Here is a 20,537-nt window from a genome sequence, read left to right on the forward strand (position 1 = left end):
GAGGCCCACTCAGCTGGTTTGTTTCCCTTGCAGCCGTTCCAGACGCCTCTGCAAGTGGGACCTGTTTGCCACTCCTAGACCACAAAGCTTCCAGGTATTGTACTAAACAATCCTCCTGCAAGTCAGGTGCCTCCCCTTGGATCCCTGCCCCAAGCCAGGTCTGCTACAGTCAGGGCAGCTAACTGCCAGGCGAGCGTCTCCCTTCAACGTCTAACAGACAGGCAGGCCCCTCCGCCCACTCCAGGGAACAGTCTGGCGGTTCCTCTTTGCCACATCCCTGCTTCCTATTCCTCGTTAATCACACACTGGCCTCAGCAGAGCTCTCCTTTCCTTGTATAAGCTCTTAAACGCCTACATTCCCAACCCCACTGGCCGAGCCCAGATGGGTGTTGATCTTTCCTTTCATTGCTGGTGGTGTTCCTCCATGCGGCAGCTGAGAGGCTGTGTGAACACTCTGCACGGGATGGAACTGGTTTGAACAATGTGAGCCAGGATTCTTACTGGGCCATAAAGTGAGATCTGAGTTTAAGGGAGATTAGAAACTGCGAACCCGGTGTGGGGAGAGCCATCAGCCTCTTGTTGTCTCAGCTGTTAAACAGCGCCCTGTAGTCTAATAATAACAACAGTAACAGTGCTTCTGTAGCTCTTTGCAGTGCAGATATTAACTGGCCCTCATTGCCCACCTGGGAGGTGTTATCATTCCCATCTTAGGGACGAGCAAACAGACACACGGAGATGCCGCTGTATCCCAGGAGGTTACGCAGCTGGCCTGAGCCCTACTGCCACTCAGTAGCGGATTAGTGACTCCCAGGCCAGCTTGACCATGCAGCCTCTCTCAGGGTGTAATCTCTGCTGCAGCAAGAGTGCCCATTCAGGCTGTAAATGTTGCGTTTCTCTAACCACTGGCTATTTTTCAGTGTTTGCCTGGACACTCTAGTGAACGTCTAGAATATTAGGGGGCAAAGGCTCTGCCACACATCAGTGGAAAGGTAACTTGGATTGTAGTAAAGTCTTTGATTTCCCATTTGTCCCGCTCCTCCTGAGCATGCCGTCACCTGTCTAAGGTGGGAAGAGATGCTAATGACAACAGGGCATTTTAAAAAGCAGCGGAGAAAGGCTAGCGGGCAGGCTGTGTCTCTGGAAGAGCTGGCTGCAGGAAGGAAACAGAGGAGGTTTCCTCTCATTGGTGGCACTCCCAGCTGCTCCGAAAGGAGCTGTCAGTGGATTCTTTTCCCATGTTTCCACAGATCGGGATCAATGTCATTGAAGCTCAAAAGCTGGTGGGGGTGAACATTGACCCCTTTGTGGTGGTGAAGGTTGGAGAAGAGAAGAGGCACACGGCTACACAAAAGTCAACGAACTGCCCCTTTTACAATGAGGTACAAGGCATGGGCCAGGGATCCCATTGGCAGAGTGTCCAGAGCCACCTGCACAGGTCACAGTGCAAGGAAGGGACCAGGAACACTGCAGTGTGGCTGAGAGCCGTCTGTGTTGCTGTTACTCTCCACAGCCTGGGTCATGACACGAGCACTGCTCACACCCAACCAGTGTGACGTGGAGCGCACAGCACTGCTCACACCCAACCAGTATCATGCGGCGTGCACGGCACTGCTTACCCCTACCAGTGTCACACAGAGCGCACAGCACTGCTCACACCCAACCAGTATCACGCGGTGCGCACAGCACTGCTCACCCCCAACCAATGTCACGCGGCATGCACAGCACTGCTCACACTCAGTGTCACACAGAGCGCACAGCACTGCTCACACCCAACCAGTATCACGCGGCGTGCACGGCACTGCTCACCCTCAACCAGTGTCACACAGAGTGCACAGCACTGATCACACCCAACCAGTATCACCAGAGCGCACAGCACTGCTTACACCCACCCAGTATCATGCAGAGCACACAGCACTGCTCACACCTAACCAGTGTCATGCAGAGCGCACAGCACTGCTTACCCCCAACCAATGTCACGCGGCATGCACAGCACTGCTCACACTCAACCAGTGTCACACAGAGTGCACAGCACTGATCACACCCAACCAGTATCACCAGAGCGCACAGCACTGCTTACACCCACCCAGTATCATGCAGAGCACACAGCACTGCTCACACCTAACCAGTGTCATGCAGAGCGCACAGCACTGCTTACACCCAACCAGTGTCATGCGGCGTGCAAAACACTGCTCACACCCAACCAGTATCACCAGAGCGCACAGCACTGCTCACACCCAACCAGTGTCACACAGAGTGCACAGCACTTCCACAGGTGCTGAGCCTCATTCAAGTCACACTTGACAGGCTGTGTCCAGGGAGAGGGGCTCTCGGGGTTGCGATGGGGGCACTTTGCTCAGTTTTCTCTCTCTTCTCTTGCAGTATTTTGTGTTTGAATTCCATGAACCAAGGGAAGTTTTATTTCACAGACTCATAGAGATTTCCGTAAGTATGCCCTGCTGCCCACACCCCCTGTGTAGTGGCAATAACTGAGATGCTGCACTGAAGTGCCGAGTGTGTATGTGTGTACGTGTGTGTTTATGGCAGCACCTTCCACCTGGAGATCTTCAGGCTCTTGTACAAAGTTAGGGCATCAGTATTGCCCCCATTTTACAGGTGGGGAAACTGAGCCACAGACAAGTTAAAGGACCTGTCCAGCATCACATAGCAAGTCAGTGGAAGAATTGGGAATAAATCTCAAGGAGTCTGACTCTCATCCCTTACTTTAGCCAGTAGACAAAGCTGCCTTCCTTGTAGATAATACAAGCTACATGTGTAGCTATAGGGCCTGATCCAAAGCCCATTGTAGTCAATAGCAGTCTGTAACCCACTTTCACATCTCGTGTGATGTTAGGCAAGCGCCTTCAGCAGCCCAGGCAGAGGAAGCATTGGTAGTGCTGATGCTTTTTTAGCCATATATAGCAAGTGTGCCCTCTTACATGTTGGTACTGATTGGGCCACAGCGTCTGACCATGTCGATATCCCAGCTGCACACAGCTTGTCAGTCTCCTGCTTTCATAACGCCCCACAGGGTTACATCTGCTTGGCAAATGCACAGTTGTAATTTTATACCATCAAGCTCTTTCAGTACAACTGTTCGTAGGGGTCCCCTGACCCTCCAGCTGAGACAGAGTCCAGGGAGAGTTCCTCCCCAGCCTTGATTGAGCCCCCAAGGGAGAACCAAGCACCCCTTCCTCACAGTAAAACATCAGGAGAAATGTGCCCAGATTCTTTCCCCAAGTTTATTTTTCCATTTCCGGCTGACTTACTTGGAGAGGAGTTGTCTGCAGTGTAGTTGTAGCCGTGTCGGTCCCAGGATATTAGACAAGGAGGGTGAGGTAATAGCTTTTATTGGACCAACTTCTGTTAGGGAGAAACAAGCTGTCAAGCCTCACAGAGCTCTTCCTCCGTTCCGGTAACGGTAATGGGGCACTCTGCCTTGAATGGGCCCTAGAATGTGAGCTAACTACTTATGCTAAACAATCTATTCCACCTGGCATTTAGCTGTGACACTCGGAGAACCTTTCCCAGACCTGGGGAAGAGCTTATAAAAGATATTACCTCACCCACTTTGTCTTTTGGAGAGAAGTTGACATTTTGTAGCAGTTTTTCTTCCCCTAGTAGGGGCACAAGCTGCTCTCAGTCTCGTCAGATGGAGATTGAAGCCAGTGGCACTCCAGGAATGGTTCCCATTGCCTGTCCCCTGGCCCGCAGAGCTGGTGGGAGGAAGGGGCTTTCTGACTTGGCAGCCCTTGCGTGTATATAAATGCTAGTGCAAGGCGAAGGCAGGGCAGAATCAGGCCCTTTAAAGACTCTAAGGCCTGAAGCTCAGAAAACTCACCTGAGGCTCTTTATAATAAGAAGGTTAAAAGCAGCACCTGTTTGTTGAAATGTAGGCCAGAGACCAGAGATGCTGGTTCTTCTTCTACTGCAGCCTGCCGCCCTCTGCCTGTGGCCCAGCACAGCACCCTTCCCTGCAGGAATGTGCCCAGCCCCGGCACGAAGGAGAGGCCAGCCTGGCTTGGCACCAGAGTGATGCCATCCCAGCTCAGGCCTCCTCCTAGGCATGGATTAGGAGCTTGGCTCAGTTCAGTCTAGGCCTTGGCCCCTGGGCAGGAATGCAGTCAATGCAGGCACATGAAAAGTCAACTTGGGCCTCACTGGGCTCGCAGTGTGTTGGGGAGGTCAGCCTGGGCCTGCGCATGAGAGAGGGGTTGGCACGGTTCAGGCCTCAGGCAGCTCTGGGCACATGCAGCAGCTTGTCTAGGGCCCAGGGGAGAAGTCAGCTTGGCTCAGGCCTTGCCCCGGGCTCCTTGGGTGGTTGGCCTGGTGTGGGCCTTGGCTCAGGAGAGTCAGTTTGGGCATGAGAGAGAGGTTGGCTGGCTGGGGCCTTTGCTCCGGCCCAGTGGGGAGACTGGCCTAATGTCTGGGGGAGGTCACCAAGCTTCTGGGCTGCATGTGTGTTTCATGACAAGCATGCAGCCATCTGTGCCAATGAAGGGTCATCCTGCTGAGTGGCGCTCTACTTGCGGGATCGTTCTGTTGGTAGCAGCCCGTCTCCTCTGCCCATTCCTCTCTGAGCAGCTGCACTCTGCTCTGGTGACAGCCGGGCCTTTCAGCGGCACAATGGGATTTGTTTGTTATGTGCAGGTTTTTCATTCAAAGAAGATCCCGTTCCTGGGAACACGCATAGGAACATTCAAAATTGATGCCGAGACTGTGTACAGCCAGCCAGGTACAGTGTGCAGAGCCTTGGGGCTGCTGCTCTCGCTTCCCTGGTTTATCCCTCCACGTTGTTTCGGGGGCACCATTTTCGATTTTTTGCTGGGAGGGGGCAACTTTAGCCGTGATTCTAGGGGCTACTTGGGCACCTCAAAACACTTGGTTTTTTGCAGATAATAACTGACAGCAGCAGTGTATCTAATTCCCATATAAAGGAAGAAAAATAAATATTAGACCCACTCGGCTCTAATACTAACATGTTCTGACATCTTGTGTCAATTCACCTACGGGACACTGGTTAGGTTTAAAATTTTCATGTATATTTTTAGTTTGTTATTAACTCTTGACTATAACAACTGAAACAATTGTAGAAAAATCTAGATGACTTTCTATCACTTTTTTGCAGTTCTCCAAAAGCTTGGAATAGATCATTTAACTTTTGGAAACATCCTACTAGGCCAAGCCCCCATGAGTTTATGCTGCACCTGCCTGGGGCTCTAGGGGTGTTACCCCACTACAAATAATAGACTAGAAACTGACCTTAAACGGGCCTCTCAGAGTTGGTAAGACAACTCCCACCTGTTTATGCTCTCTGTATGTGTGTATATATATCTCCTCAATATATGTTCCATTCTATATGCATCCGAAGAAGTGGGCTGTAGTCCACGAAAGCTTATGCTCTAATAAATTTGTTAGTCTCTAAGGTGCCACAAGTACTCCTGTTCTTCTTTAAACAGGAGTGAAACTGACACTTTCAGGTCACTTTCACAGTATTGCCAACCCCAAATGTTCAAAAATCATGAATCAGGCTCACCAAAAATCATGAGATTGGCTTTAAAATGAGATTATGTAAAAATAATAGCTTTGGGGTTCTTTTTATTTGCCTTCTGCTTTTTGAGCCTTTAGGGTGCATTCGGTCACATTTTGAAGCTTTCTCCACAGCCACGAGGGCTAGAAACTTCATTTTTCTTTAAGAATGAAGGCTGAAATCATCACACATCCACTTCACTCCAGGAGTGGGGCTTTAAGGAAAACAATAATTATCTTGAGACTCATGACAAAATCATGAGAGTTGGCAACACTGCTTTCACTTCTGTTTAAAGGCTAGTTACTTTCCAGAAGGCTCTTAAACACAACACTCCAGTGACTGAGTTGCAGTTCTCACAGGAGAATATTTAAAACCAAACACCAAGAAAATTCCACATTTTAAAGTTGAGAGAAAAATTGAGACTTCTGAGGTTTATCAGGACCACTGCAGGCAGGAAAGGAAAATAAACAGGCACAGGAGCTCTGGGCAGCTCTTCCTCTTGAAAGAAAGTTGGAGGGTCAAATCTTCTAGTCTTTAATGAAGTAAAACGTCTATTCCCATCAGCGCCTCCACCCACAGATATCAACATGTGCTCAATCACTATATGCTTCACATAGGCGCCGACTGCCTGGGTGCTCCAGCCCTGGAGCACCCATGGGGGAAAAATGGTGGGCGCTGAGCACTCACTGGCAACCCCCCTATCATCTCCCCCTCCAGCCCCCCCTGTGTTTGCCACCCACCAGCTGGGCCTGCTGATCAGCACCTCCCCCTCCTGCCCCTGCCCGCCACGATCAGCTGTTTTGCAGCTTGCTGGAAGCTTTGGGACGAAGAGGGAGGAGCGAGGGTGTGGTGGGGTCGAGGTGCAGGAGGAGTGCAGGGTACAGCAGGGGTTTCAGGGCTGGGGGTCAGGCTGCAGGAGGGGTGCAGGGTGTTCGGCTGCAGGAGAGGTTCAGGGGGCGGGCTCTGGCCCGACGTGCACCGGGGGCAGGGCAGGCTCCCTGCCTGTCTGCCCTGCCACCGTGCCGCTCCGGGAAGTGGCCAGAATCTGGGGAAGGAGGGGCGCAGGGGTGTGTGTGGCTGTTGCTTCAGACACCGCCCCCAGCAGCTCCCATTGGCTGCGGTTCCCCATTTCTGGCCAATGGGAGCTGCTGGGGGTGGTGCCTGAAGCAACAGCCACACACACCCCTGCGGCCCTCCTTCCCCAGGTTCCGTCCGCTTCTCGGAGCGGCGTGGGGGCAGGGCAGGCAGGCAGGGAGCTTGCCCTGCCCCCGGTACGCATCAGGCCAGAGCCGCTCTAGGTAAATGCTGGGGGATGGCGGGGGGGCCGTGAGGAGCTTGCGGGCTGCAGAAGATAACCCCGCGGGCCGCCTGTTTGAGACCCCTGCCTTACCCAGTATTGCCAATCCCAAGCATTCAAAAATCACAAATCAGGCCCCAAAATCATAAGATTTTAAAAAATCTCATAAATCATATATTTTCCTCTGTTTTTTTGAGTCTTTAGAGTGTCATGATTTCAGGCTTTATTCCACCACCATGGGAGGGCTAAAAACTTTTTTTTATTTTTAAATGAAAGCTGCGATNCTGGGGAAGGAGGGGCGCAGGGGTGTGTGTGGCTGTTGCTTCAGACACCGCCCCCAGCAGCTCCCATTGGCTGCGGTTCCCCATTTCTGGCCAATGGGAGCTGCTGGGGGTGGTGCCTGAAGCAACAGCCACACACACCCCTGCGGCCCTCCTTCCCCAGGTTCCGTCCACTTCCCGGAGCGGCGTGGGGGCAGGGCAGGCAGGGAGGGAGCCTGCCCTGCCCCCGATGTGCATTGGGCCAGAGCCACTCTAGGTAAACGCTGGGGGAGGGTGGGAGGGGCCGTGAGGAGCTTGCGGACTGCAAAAAAATAACCCTGCAGGGGCTGCGTGTTTGAGACCCCTGGGTTAGACCTTGTGAGCTGCTCAGATACTATGGTGATGGGGCCACATAAGTACCACAGGTAAAGTGGGAACTTCTCTGTACCACTGCTATCCCTTCCCTGGGTTTTATCCCCTTCTTTTCACCTATGCCCCTCACATCTCCCTCTTTTCTGAATGTAAACTTGGCTCAGAGGGCTTGGTTATATTTCTTCTGAGTCCCCTTCAGACTCAAGGGGTTTCTTCAACACTCATAGAATCATAGAAGATTAGGGCTGGAAGAGACTTCAGGAGGTCATCTAGTCCAACCCTCTTCTCAAAGCAGGACCAACCCTAAGTAAATCACCCAGACAGGACTTTGTCACGCTGGGCCTTAAAAACCTTTAAGGATGGAGATTCCATCACCTAAGTAACCCATTCCAGTGCTTCACCACCCTCCTAGTGAAACAGCGTTTCCTAATATCCAACCTAGACCTCCCCCACTGCGACTTGAGACCATTGCTCCTTGTTCTGTCATCTGCCACCACTGAGAACAGCCGAGCTCCATCCTCTTTGGAACCCCCCTTCAGGTAGTTGAAGGCTGCTATCAAATCCCTCCCCACTTTTCTCTTCTGCAGACTAAATAAGCCCAGTTCCTTCAGCCTTTCCTCATAAATCATGTGCCCCAGCCCCCTAATCATTTTTGTTGCCCTCCGCTGGACTCTTTCCAATTTGTCCACATCCTTTCTGTAGTGGGGGGCCCAAAACTGGACGCAATACTCCAGATGTGGCTTCACCAGTGCCGAATAGAGGAGAATAATCACTTCCCTCGATCTGCTGGCAATGCTCCTACTAATGCAGCCCAATATGCTGTTAGCCTTCTTGGCAACAAGGGCACACTAACTCATATCCAGCTTCTCGTCCACTGTAATCTCCAGGTCCTTTTCTGCAGAACTGGCGCTTACCCAGTCAGTCCCCAGCTTGTAGCAGTGCATGGGATTCTTCCATCCTAAGTGCAGGACTCTGCACTTGTCCTTGTTGAACTTCATCAGATTTCTTTTGGCCCAATCCTCCAATTTGTCTCGGTCACTCTGGACCCTATCCCTACCCTCCAGCGTATCTACCTCTCCCCCCAGCTTAGTGTCATCTGCGAACTTGATGAGGGTGCAATCCATCCCATCATCCAAAACTGGCCCCAGGACCAACCCCTGGGGCACTCCGCTTGATATTGGCTGCCAACTAGACATCGAGCCGTTGATCACTACCTGTTGAGCCCGATGATCTAGCCAGCTTTCTATCCACCTTATAGGCCATTTATCCAGCCCATACTTGTTTAACTTGCTGGCAAGAATACTGTGGGAAAGTATCAAAAGCTTTGCTAAAGTCAATATATATCACTGCTTTCCCCATATCCACAGAGCCAGTTATCTCATCATATCACCCTCTGCAGTGGGATTCCTGTTTTACAAGTTCATCTAAAGACTTCCAGATCCTTAATTTAATTACCAGCCTTTTCTTATCTTAGTCACCTTGCCTCTGTTTGTAAACAAAACACTGACTCCCTGCCCCAGGGGCACAAGCTGGGAGAAGCACCTCCCTGCAGAACTCCCATTCCATGCTAATATGGTGCAGTTAAGAGCTCTACCTGGGATCCCACCTCCTGTATGAAACTCAGGGGAGGGGGCAGGAGCTTTGACCTACGCTCACCTCTCTTTAGGGATGGGGAACCCCTGCTAACTCAGTATCCAGCACCCCTTCCCCTCACCACCATGCTGCTGCACAAGCAGGCCCCTGTGATAAGCAAATACCTGTCCAGAGCAGAGGTCTTTGATATGGGATGAAGACATAAAAAGTAGTGCTGTCAAGCGATTAATCGTGCAGTGAAACAATAATAGAATACCATTTATTTAAATAAATTTGAATATTTTCTACATTTTGAAATATATTGATTTCAGTTACAACACAGAATACAAAGTGTACAGTGCTCACTTTATATTTATTTTTTTATTACATATATTTGCACTGTAAAAAACAAAAGAAATAGTATCTTTCAATTCACCTAATACAAGTACCGTAGTGCAATCTCTTTATCATGAAAGCTGAACTTACAAATGTAGAATTATGTGGACATGTGTCCATGCTGATGATGGGTTCTGCTTGATAACGATTCAAAGCAGTGCAGACCAACGCTTGTTCATTTTCATCATCTGAGTCAGATGTCACTAGCAGAAGGTTGATTTTCTTTTTTGGTGGTTTGCGTTCTGTAGTTTCCACATCAGAGTGTTGTTCTTTTAAGACTTCTGAAAGCATGCTCCACAACCTGTCCCTCTCAAATTTTGGACAGCACTTCATATTCTTAAATCTTGGGTCTTTAAAAATTTCCCATTGGTACCTTCTTTGCGTTTTGTCAAATCTGCAGTGAAAGTGTTCTTAAAATGAACATGTGCTGGGTCATCATCCAAGACTGCTATTACATGAAATATATGGCAGAATGCGGGTAAAACAGAACAGGGGACATACAATTCTCCCCCAAGGAGTTCAGTCACAAATTTAATTAATGCATTATTTTTTTAAGAAAGTGTCATCAGTATGGAAGCATGTCCTCTGGAATGGTGGCCGACGCATGAAAGGGCATACGAATGTTTAGCATATCTGGCACATAAATACCTTGCAATGCTGGCTACAAAAGTGCCATGCGAATGCCTGTTGTCACTTTCTTGTGATTTTGTAAATAAGAAACGGACAGCATTATCTCCCGTAAATGTAAACAAACTTGTTTGTCTTAGCGATTGGCTGAACAAGAAGTAGGACTGAGTGAAATTGTAGGCTCTAAAGTTTTACATTGTTTTCTTTTTGAGTGCAGTTATGTAACAAAAAAAATATCTACATTTGTAAGTTGCACTTTCACGATAAAGAGATTGCACTACATACTTCTTTGAGGTGAACTGAAATATAATATTTACTTTGTCATGTTTACAGTACAAATATTTGTAATAAAAATAATAATATAAAGTGAGCACCGTACACTTTGTATTCTGCGTTGTAATAGAAATCAATATATTAGAAAATGTAGAAAAACATCCCAAATATTTAATAAATTTCAGTTGGTATTCTATTGTTTAATAGTGCGATTAAAACTGTAATTAATCGCGATTAATTTTTATGAGTTAATCGCGTGAGTTAACTGCAATTAATCGACAGACCTAATAAAAAGTCAACAACCAGTCCCATCTTGTCTTTGCCCCTGTGGTCAGTGCTCAATTATACCTTCATGCTTATTCTGTGAGACTTTGTCCCACCCAAATGTAAAAATCCCAAGCAAGGGGGTTCTGCCATTTTCCCGAGAAGCTACTGCAGTCTCAAAGGGATTCTGGGCCTGATCCTTGGCTGGTGTTAATCTGTGTAGCTCTATTGAATACACTCGAGCTACAGTGAGTTACAGTTGGAGAACTGGCCTGAGAATGTCACAGGCATAGGCGCCGACTCCGTGGGTGCTCTGGGGCTGGAGCACCCATGGAAAAAAATTGGTGGGTGCTCAGCACTCACCAGCAGCTCCCCGCCCCACCTCCAGCTTACCTCCGCCTCTGCCTCCTCCGCGAGTGCGCCACCACGTCCTGCTTCTCCCTGCTCCCTCCCAGAGCTTGCACCACAAAACAGCTGATTCGTGGGGTGGGGGGGGGAGGGGGAACGGAGCGCGCTGGGGGCAGAGGTGGGGCCAGGGTAGGGATTTGAGGAAGGGATCCAATAAGGTCAGGGAGGGGGTGGAATTAGGGCAGGGACTTTGGGAATGGGATTGGAATAAGGGTGGGGCCAGGGGTGGGGAAAGGGTGGAGTCAGGGCGGGGAAATGGGCAGGGGATGCGGGCACCCACTGGTGCTGGAGAAAGTTGGCACTTATGGTCACAGGAGTGGGTGGGTGAGGTTCTGTGGCCTGCTATGTGCAGGACATCAGGCTAGATGATCATGATGGTTCCTTCTGACCTTAAAGTCTATGAGCCAGTAGGGGTTTTCCCAAGGCACTGGTTCAAACACAGTAGGATCTCTGATTTCAGAAGTGCAGAGCTACAGTTTCTTGGAGAACTGGCAGTGGTGTGATTAGGAATTCACAGCTCAGAGTCCCTGTCCTTATCTCTTTAGATCACAGGTTCTTTCAGAAGTGGGCTGTCATCAATGACCCAAAGGACACCAGGGCAGGAGTGAAAGGATTTGTGAAGTGTAACATTTCTGTCTTTGCACGAGGTGATATAATGGGCTCCCTTCCCACTTCCTCTAGCAGCCAGAATGAAGACATTGAAAAGTAAGTGTGTGCGCTGCAAAGTTTTTGGGCAATCATTGCCCAACAGTTCATAATGGGTTTCTTGCACCTTCTCTGAAGCCCCTGGTGCAGGCCATTGTCTGAGATGGTAGACCAGCCTAAATGGGCCCTGGGCCTAGCGGTTCCCACATTTCCTGTGTTCTTGGGCTTTGACTTGCCGTGGTGATTTACTGTGACCAGGAGAACAATGATTATTTCTTCTAGGAACTTGCTGCTGCCTAAGAGAGTCCCAGCTGAGAGACCCTGGGCCAAAATCTGCATCAAAGTTTACCGAGCCGAGGGCCTGCCCAGCATGAGTGCTGGGATCATGGGAGGGTTCTCAAAGATTGTGGGCGAGAAGAAAGTTTTCATTGATCCATATGTGCAGGTGTCATTTGCCGGGCAACAGGTAAGTCTGCTTGGGCATTCGGGTCTCTGTATCCCACCAGAGAGGCCTGGGCAGACCCTCTGTTTTCTGAACGTTAAGCCCCACATCATTGTCGTCTGTGCAGTTGAGATTGGTTTGGAAATGCATATGAATGGATGTAGGGATGTAAGAGGTCGGACTCACCTCTGCGGCACCTCCTGCTGGCTACTCCAGGGAATCAGCTCAATCCAGCCCAGAGCGCCCTCTGCAGGCCGGTGATCCGCCTTGTCCTCTACTGGCTCCCATGTCCCTCCCAGGACCCCGCTGCCCCTTGCTATAGGTGCTGCCCCCTGGTACTACCCACACACGCCGGGTCTTCCCTCCCAGGGGAATCCCCACCCAGCCTCAGTGTAAGGCTACTGCCAGTCATCGTCTAGCCCCATGCCTGGGGCAGACTGCAGTATCAGCCTACTCATCACTGGCAAGGAGGGTTTGGACCTGCTGCCTTGGCCTACCTCTGGGCTGCCCTCTGCAACTCCCAGTACCCCTTAGCCTAAGGCTAGATCACAGCCTGGGGCTTTCCAGGCTGGAGTTCCCCAGCCCTACTCCACTCAGGTACCCTGTCTCAAGCTCCCTGCAACCAGGCCCTTCTCTCTCTGAATGCAGAGAGAGACTGCTTGGCTTCTGGCTCATAGCCTTTTTATATAGGGCCAGCTGAGGCAGGATTGGGGTGTGGCCCAGCTGCGGCTACTTCCCTAATCAGCCTAGGTAGCTTTTCCCACAGCCACAGCCCTCTGCAGGGCTGGCTTTAACCCTTCCCAGGCAGGAGTGGGTGTCCACCCCGCTACAAGGGAGCATACTGAAACTTGGAGAGACAGTCTGCACCAATCAGAGCTTGGATAGTCATATGGTTAGCAGCAGCATGAGCCAGCAATAAAGTAGGAAAGTCATGTGATTAGGGAGACTCTGAGCCTGCATAGGTTCATGGTGGAGAGGAGCTGTTGATGAGATACTGAGGCCACAGCCCAAGCTCTGAGGACCTCACAAGCTGTTGTGATAGTCCAGGTGGTTTGGTTATCAGACACAGGTAGACACAAATGTTTCTAGAACTCCTCACACTGCTGAGTATAGGAAAAAGCTCAAAAGAAATCCCAAGGATGAAATCACACAGACTGTTTCATGTCTGGCTCCCTTGGGTGGGTTCCATGGTGTCTGGATGCATTGAAACTGCCCAGCCAGCTCTGTCCTATACAGCCCCAGCCTCTGTCCCGCACAGCCTGATGTGACTGCTCGTCCACCCTGTTACTCTGTCCTGCCCTGAGGCTGGAGCCTTTGTTAATCAGTCACATGGTTGCCCAGCCTTTCCCTCAGCCCTGTAGTGTGGTGCAGAGTCCTCAGGAAATGCTTCACTCCTGTTAAACCCAGAGACTGTTTACAAGGTGCACAAGAGGACAGGAGCAGCGATCTACCCAGCTTTGAAGCTAGCACTCTCCTGTTGTGCACAGCTCTATATACAGGCCAGCTAGGTAAGCAGAGGTGCAGGCTGGAAGAGCAGCTCCATTGTTTTTCTTATAAACTGAGCCATTTGATATAAGGTTAGTGGGACAATAAACGTGGGGCCATTATATAATTTCTCTTCAGGGCAGGACAGCACATGAGGACATTACATTTACTTCTCCCCCATTTTATATCTTCTTTCTCTTACCCCTCCAGGACAAGCCATCACCCTCCACCTCATCTGAGCTCCACATGACTGGCTCTGGCCATTAGAGGGCTGGAGCCCCTCGGCTCTGACCCTTGCTCAGCTGTGAGGTGCTCCTGCCTGAGCCTGGCCTGCATGTGCTCCAGGGCACTGAGCTCCCCCATGATAAGCTCCCGCAGCTGGCCAAGGGTGGTTTATGCAGCATCTGTACACTGGCTGCTGCCACCACTCACCAGTGTTTTAGAGTGACTCTCCTTGCGTTGGCAGTGAGGTCAGAACAGAGGACTAGGGCCTCAGAGCCACACACTAATGGGGAATCCAGATTTTCCCAGAATGCCTCAGTGATTTCTCTTGAACCTGTGGCTGGCTTTGAAGCCACTTGGAGTTCTTTAGCAGTGCGCTGTGCAGTTCTCATGCTTCTCTCTGCCCCAGGGGGAGACCTCGGTGGAAAATGACACTGCAGAACCGGAGTGGAACGAGCAGATCAGCTTCATCGAGATGTTCCCTCCTCTTGCCAGAAAAATAAAAGTCCAACTGTTAGATGATGCAAACATTGGGGATGTGGCGCTTGCTACACACTTCATTGACCTGCAGCAGATATCTGACCCTGGGAGGAACGGTGAGGCCTTTACACCCCACGCCTCTGTCCTGTCCCCTGCCATGGAGCTATCCAGGCAGTACCTAGAGCGTCAAATATGATTCTGCTCCCCCACCCACACCCCCACCCCATGCACCTGCCACAGTCATATATGCCTCTGTCTGTGGGGTATGCCCAGGTCTGTCTGTCGTGAAGTGTCCAGGTCTGTCTGAGGGGTGTGTGTCTGTCTGTGGTGAACAGCCCAGGTCTGTCTGGGTGGAGTGTCTGTCTATGGGGATATGCCCATGTCAGTGTGTGTGTGGGGTGCCTGTCTGTGGTGAACTGCCCAGGTCTGTCAGTGGGTGGGGTGCATGTGGGGTACACCCAGGTCTGTCTGTGGGTGGGGTGTCTGTCTGTCTCTGGAGGTGTACCTGTCAGTTAAGGCAAATCCTGAACTATTTAATTGCAAGCGTTTCTGTCCCTGCAGGCTTTAACCCCACATTTGGCCCATCCTGGGTGAATCTCTATGGCTCTCCCCAGAACTCAGCTCTGCGGGATGTCCACAAGGATCTGAACGAGGGCCTGGGGGAGGGCATATTCTACCGTGGCCGCATCCTCCTGGCCATTTCTATGGAAATTTTCAGCAGTCCCAGCGCAATAGATGGCAAGCGCAAGGAGGTGCTGAGGGGCACCCTGAGCAAACTGACGCTGAAGAAGAAGAAGAGTAAAAAGGCCAAGGAGAAATCCAAGGCCAGCGCCAAAGAGCAGAGCCAGAGGCAAGGTGGGGACGAGGCTGGCAGCCCCGAGGAGGCAGAGCAGCCCAGCGAAGTCACTGTGGAGGTGGAGGAGCTCCATCCGCTCCCAGAGGTGGGCACTCCAGGGACTGATGGGCCATTCTAAGGGAGGGGATGGGAAAGAGGCCAGGAGCTTCAGGTTTACACTCCAGCTGAGAGCTGTGTGTAAACACGCTGGTGCCGGAGTGACTAGTAACTCACACCTGCTGTTCTTGCAGTGCCACTCGGAGTGTACACGTATGTGGGATGAGAACTGACCCAAGCTAAAATACAGTGGGGCCCTTCCTTTGCCAAAAGAGTGTGTGCTCTGGAAGCTGCAGGTGTGCTGGGTCCGTTACTGCGGAGCGCTTTGGCTACAGGCGCTGATTTTTCCTTTTCCCTGGGGGTGCTCAACCACCGCTTCACCCCGATGCCCCGCCCCCACTCTGCCCCTTTCCCTGAAGGCCCCACCTTCACTCTGCCTCCTCCCTCCCCGATTCTGCCCTGAGGCCTCCGGCCACCTGCCACTCTCCACCCTCCCCCTACAGCTGTTTGACGGCTGCGCAATACCCCCATCAGCTGAGGAGTGAGGGCGGGGAACAGCTGTGGCCAGTGGGTGCTGAGCACCACTGTTTTTTTCTGTGGATGCTCCAGCCCCTGAGCACCCACAGAGTCGGCGCATATGGCTTTGGCGAAGGCAAGTCCCGTGTCTGCAGCTCTGATGCTCTGCTTTTAAAAACTATTTCTGGTCTCAGAGAGCGGCCGCCGCCCGTCGCAGGCAGGGCCGTCCTGAGGCCTTGCACTGACCGAAAGCCAGTGCAGTAATTGAATAGTTGCATTGTGACTGGGGACAATAGGCAAGGCCCCTGCTCCCACCACAGAGTGTTCCCCTGAGCTTGCCTCCCACTTGCTAAACCCTTGTCATTGTTGGAACCTACAAACCTGCCGCTCTGTGGGAAGCTGGTGGAGTGAATCCAGGACAGGTTGCTCAGGGCACGAGCACTCAGTCTGCTGGGTCATGCTCCCACTGCGACCAGCAGAGCAGCCCTGCCACGCACCCCGGCAATTGCTGTCCTGGAGCCTCTGAGTCAGCGGGGTGGGTGAGGCTGCTATGTGTTCAGCATAGGGTAAATAAAGTTGTAATTCAGAGGAAAGGGGACCCCTGGGGCCTCAGTGCTGGGCCCCTCCTGCCCCCTGGGACCCTCACCGCTGGCCCGAACGGTCATTGCAAACACCCTCTGTCACCTTTTTTGTGAACTTCTAGTAGGCTTCCCTCTTCCAAGAAGCATCATTTCCATCCTGCCCGGCCTCAGCCTGAGCCAGCCAGCTGCTATCTAGCTCCATGTCTCCATCAAGCGCTGGGGAAGTAGGGAAGCCTCCACCCAGCTCAGTGACCAGGGGAGAGAGAGCTGAGTCCATCAGTAGTGTACTGGCACCTTAACCTTTAGACCAGTGGTCCCCACCTTAGCCTTTAGACCAGTGGTCCCCACGGAGGACCGTGGTGGTGGACGAGCATCCGCCAAAATGCCGCCGACAAGCGGCGTCATCCAGAGGCGGCATCGCCAAAATGCTGCCAAAATTCAGCGACATTTCGGCAGATGCTCGTCTGCTGGCTAGTATGCAAGGCACTTAGACGCCAGTGGGCACCACATTGGGGATCCCAGCTTTAGACCCTCTCGGGCTTCCCCTGTGACATCACATAAGCACTGAACCAGGGGAGAGCCAGGACTGAGCTGTGGGAGATAGAACGATTGCTCTGCCACAGCCTCAGGGATCATAGACTCATAGGACTGGAAGGGACCTCGAGAGGTCGTCTAGTCCAGTCCCCTGCACTCATGGCAGGACTACGTACAATCTAGACCATCCCTGACAGGTGTTTGTCCAACCTGCTCTTAAAAATCTCTAATGATGCGGATTCCACAACCTCCCTGGGCAACTTATTCCAGTGCTTAACCATCCTGACTGTTAGAAAGTTTTTCCTAATGTCCAACCTAAACCGCCCTTGCTGCAATTTATGCCCATTGCTTCTTGTCCTATCCTCAGCGGTTAAGAAGGACAATTTTTCTCCCTTCTCCCTGTAACAACCTTTTATGTATCATGTCCCCTCTCAGTCTTCTCTTCTCCAGACTAAACAAACCCAATTTTTTCAATCTTCCCTCATAGGTCATGTTTTCAAGACCTTTAATCATTTTTGTTGCTCTTCTCTGGACTTTCTCCAAATCTTTCCTGAAATGTGGCACCCAGAATTGGACACAATTCTCCAGTTGAGGCCTAATCAGCGCAGAGCAGAGCAGAGCAGAGCAGAGCAGAAGAATTATTTCTTGTGTCTTGCTTACAACACTCCTACTAATATATCCCAGAATGATATTTGCTTTTTTTGCAACGGTGTTACACTGTTGACTCATATTTAGCTTGTGGTCCACTATGACCCCCAGATCCCTTTCTGCAGTACTCCTTCCTAGGCAGTCATTTCCCATTTTGTATGTGTGCAACTGATTGTTCCTTTCTAAGTGGAGTACTTTGCATTTGTCCTATTGAATTTTATCCTATTTACTTCAGACCATTTCTCCAGTTTCTCCAGATCATTTTGAATTATATAATCCTATCCTCCAAAGCACTTGCAACCCCTCCAAGCTTGGTATCATCTACAAATTTTATAAGTGTACTCTCTATGCCAGTGTTTCCCAAACTTGGGACGCCGCTTGTGTAGGGAAAGCCCCTGGCAGGCCGGGCCGGTTTGTGTACCTGCCGCGTCCGCAGGTCTGGACGATCTCAGCTCCCATTGGCTGTGGTTCGCTGCTCCAGGCCAATGGGAGCTGCTGGAAGTGGCGGCCAGTACGTCCCATCGGCCTGCACTGCTTCCAGCAGCTCCCATTGGCCTGGAGCAGCGAACCGCAGCCAGTGGGAGCTGCGTTTGGCCAAACCTGCAGACGCAGCAGGTAAACAAACCGGCCCAGCCTGCCAGAGGCTTTCCCTACACAAGCGGCATCCCAAGTTTGGGAAACACTGCTCTATGCCATTATCTAAATCATTGATGAAGATATTGAACTGAACTGAACCCAGAACTGATCCCTGCGGGACCCCACACGTTAGGCCCTTCCAGCATGATTGTGAACCACTTATAACTACTCTCTGGGAACAGTTTTTCAACCAGTTTTGCACCCACCTTATAGTAGCTCCATCTAGGTTACATTTCCCTAATTTGTTTATGAGAAGGTCACACAAGACAGCATCAAAAGCCTTACTAAACTCAAGATACACCACATCTACCGCTTCCCCCACATCCACAAAGTTTGTTACCCTGTCAAAGAAAGCTATCAGGTTGGTTTGACATGATTTATTCTTGACAAATTGATGCTGACTGTTACTTATCACCTTATTATCTTCTAGATGTTTGCAAATGGATTGCTTTATTATTTGCTCCATTATCTTTCCGGGTACAGAAGTTAAGCTGACTGGTCTGCAATTCCCCAGGTTATCCTTATTTCCCTTTTTATAGATGGGCACTATCTATATTTGCCCTTTTCCAGTCCTCTGGAATCTCTCCCATCTTGCATGACTTTTCAAAGATAACTGGTGACACCATCCTGCAACAGCTCTTTCCTCTCTGCCGGGTCCTGCCAATCAAGGCAGCCACTCCTCATGGCCCATGGGATGAAGGTGCTGCTGTGTGAGGGGCACCATTCTCAGGCCCCAGGGCCCGCTGCTCTGCTTAGGAGTATTTTGACATGACCCCTGTGATCGTTGGACTGATTGGTGTCTCCTTGTTTAGAACTCACTGGGAGTGAAGGAAGAATTCCTCCTCTACGCTGCCTTCTTTGAAGTGACTATGATGGACCCCTCCATAGGCTCCAAGCCTGTCCGTTTTGAGATCTCAATAGGTAAATGTTTCAGATGCTCCTGTTTTCTTGAATTAGAAAAAACAAAATGAAAATATTTCTGAGCCTCATCAAAATGTATTAATTCCCAGCCAGATTAGTTCACAGTTCTGGCTGTAAAGTGCCCTAACAGGTACACAAAACCGCACAACATGAATGTCACAGCTAAAAGCACCCTCGAGGTTACAGGGTGGAGATTTCTAGTGCAGGTTATGGAGATAAATATTCTAGCTAACTCAGGCCTTTTCAGAATAGATTACTGATTGTCCAAATTCCCGGGGAACATTCCAGAGTTAGGGTTTGTGGGGGGACACTTACGGTGGGAGTAGGGGAGAAGGATGGTGGGAAGGGACTGCAGAATAAGGGAGGGCAGTGGGAGAGGGAAATGCGGGAGTGGAGGGAGAGAGAGCGAGAGAGAGGCTGAGAAGCTCAATGGTTGTGGAGTGATGCCAGGCAGTTGAGGGCATCAGAGGGATGGGGCAACTGGGGAAACAACCCGTGGGAAAAGATGTTTTTTTTTTTAAAGTCCAAAGTCCCAAACTTCAGAGTTAAGTGAATGATGACGCTAGGAAGCTGCAAAGGCTCCTGCCAGCTTCTGCTGCTGCTTCCCACATGGAACGGGTTGGGTGGAAGAAAGAAGGGAAGCTGCTGCGCCTGGGTGGGTCCTTCTGAGTCTAGTGAGGGTGTCGGGGGGGGCTAAAAGGCTCCCTATAGTAAAATTGTGAACTCGGAAGAGTCTAGGAGGAGTTCATGTCTGGCCATCCAGAGTCTCCAGCTTGTGTGCACCATGCTCTGATGGCTGGACATTAAGGCACTTCTAATGCCGGGAACACTGGCACTTGCTTCTGGTACTCCAGTGGCTGGGCAGGAACATCCTCTCACCTCTAGGCTATGGCAGATACTTAGTTTAAAATATGAACAATACATGTCTTTGCAAGGGAACTATGGGAAAGCTGAAGAGGTTGTGACCAAAATCCCTAAGAAAGGTCAGAAAGGAGAAGGGCCTGAAGACAAGCAGCCTTTGCTGGATCCCAGTTCAGACGAGGAGCTGGATATTGAAGTTATGGCCCCAAGTCCAACTTTACAGAATAAATCCATGACAGAAAGCCAAAGGCCAGAGCCCACTGAATACGACAGGTGAGTTCTCTTCATGGTGCTCGCTCACATCAGCCTCCTTCGGAAAGGTGCTTTGGACTCTTATTCATCCCATAAGGCATTAACAGGTACATGGGTGTAGATGGTAGGGCTCCTAGCTAATCATGTTCCACCTAGCCAGCGAGATTCTCTAGTGAATCGGTAGGAGTTGGAGGCTTCTCACTTCCATTGATTTGAATGAACGTTCGGGGCCTAAGTGCTTTTGATCCCCCAGCCCTAGATGCCATACGTAGATAGCTAAAGGCCATTGTCCCCAGGAGAGCAGTGGTTCCGCCTATGGTGGCAGCAGAAATGCTGTGCTAGGTACATTGGGTATTCAGCATTTCAAATGCTGGATATGAAGTGTTTCAACTGAGGGTGGGAGTGGAGGATTAGCATGTGGTGCTT

At 50.7% G+C, this 20,537-nt stretch overlaps 1 protein-coding gene across 1 annotated transcript in view; it reads left to right on the forward strand.

Moving 5' to 3' along the window:
- LOC117886029 (fer-1-like protein 4) overlaps nucleotides 1-20,537 on the forward strand; it is a 113,606-nt gene that overhangs the window by 22,085 nt on the left and 70,984 nt on the right. Inside the window, exons 7-16 of the mRNA XM_034787662.1 lie at nucleotides 34-94; nucleotides 1,248-1,379; nucleotides 2,380-2,442; nucleotides 4,648-4,732; nucleotides 11,542-11,701; nucleotides 11,924-12,107; nucleotides 14,200-14,386; nucleotides 14,832-15,211; nucleotides 18,890-18,998; nucleotides 19,934-20,132. Of these exons, the coding sequence (XP_034643553.1) occupies nucleotides 34-94; nucleotides 1,248-1,379; nucleotides 2,380-2,442; nucleotides 4,648-4,732; nucleotides 11,542-11,701; nucleotides 11,924-12,107; nucleotides 14,200-14,386; nucleotides 14,832-15,211; nucleotides 18,890-18,998; nucleotides 19,934-20,132 (1,560 nt within the window). The remainder of the gene's footprint in view (nucleotides 1-33; nucleotides 95-1,247; nucleotides 1,380-2,379; nucleotides 2,443-4,647; nucleotides 4,733-11,541; nucleotides 11,702-11,923; nucleotides 12,108-14,199; nucleotides 14,387-14,831; nucleotides 15,212-18,889; nucleotides 18,999-19,933; nucleotides 20,133-20,537) is intronic.

The sequence above is a fragment of the Trachemys scripta genome, chromosome 12 (genome assembly GCF_013100865.1).
Source record: "Trachemys scripta elegans isolate TJP31775 chromosome 12, CAS_Tse_1.0, whole genome shotgun sequence".
In the NCBI taxonomy this organism is placed as follows: domain Eukaryota; kingdom Metazoa; phylum Chordata; order Testudines; family Emydidae; genus Trachemys; species Trachemys scripta.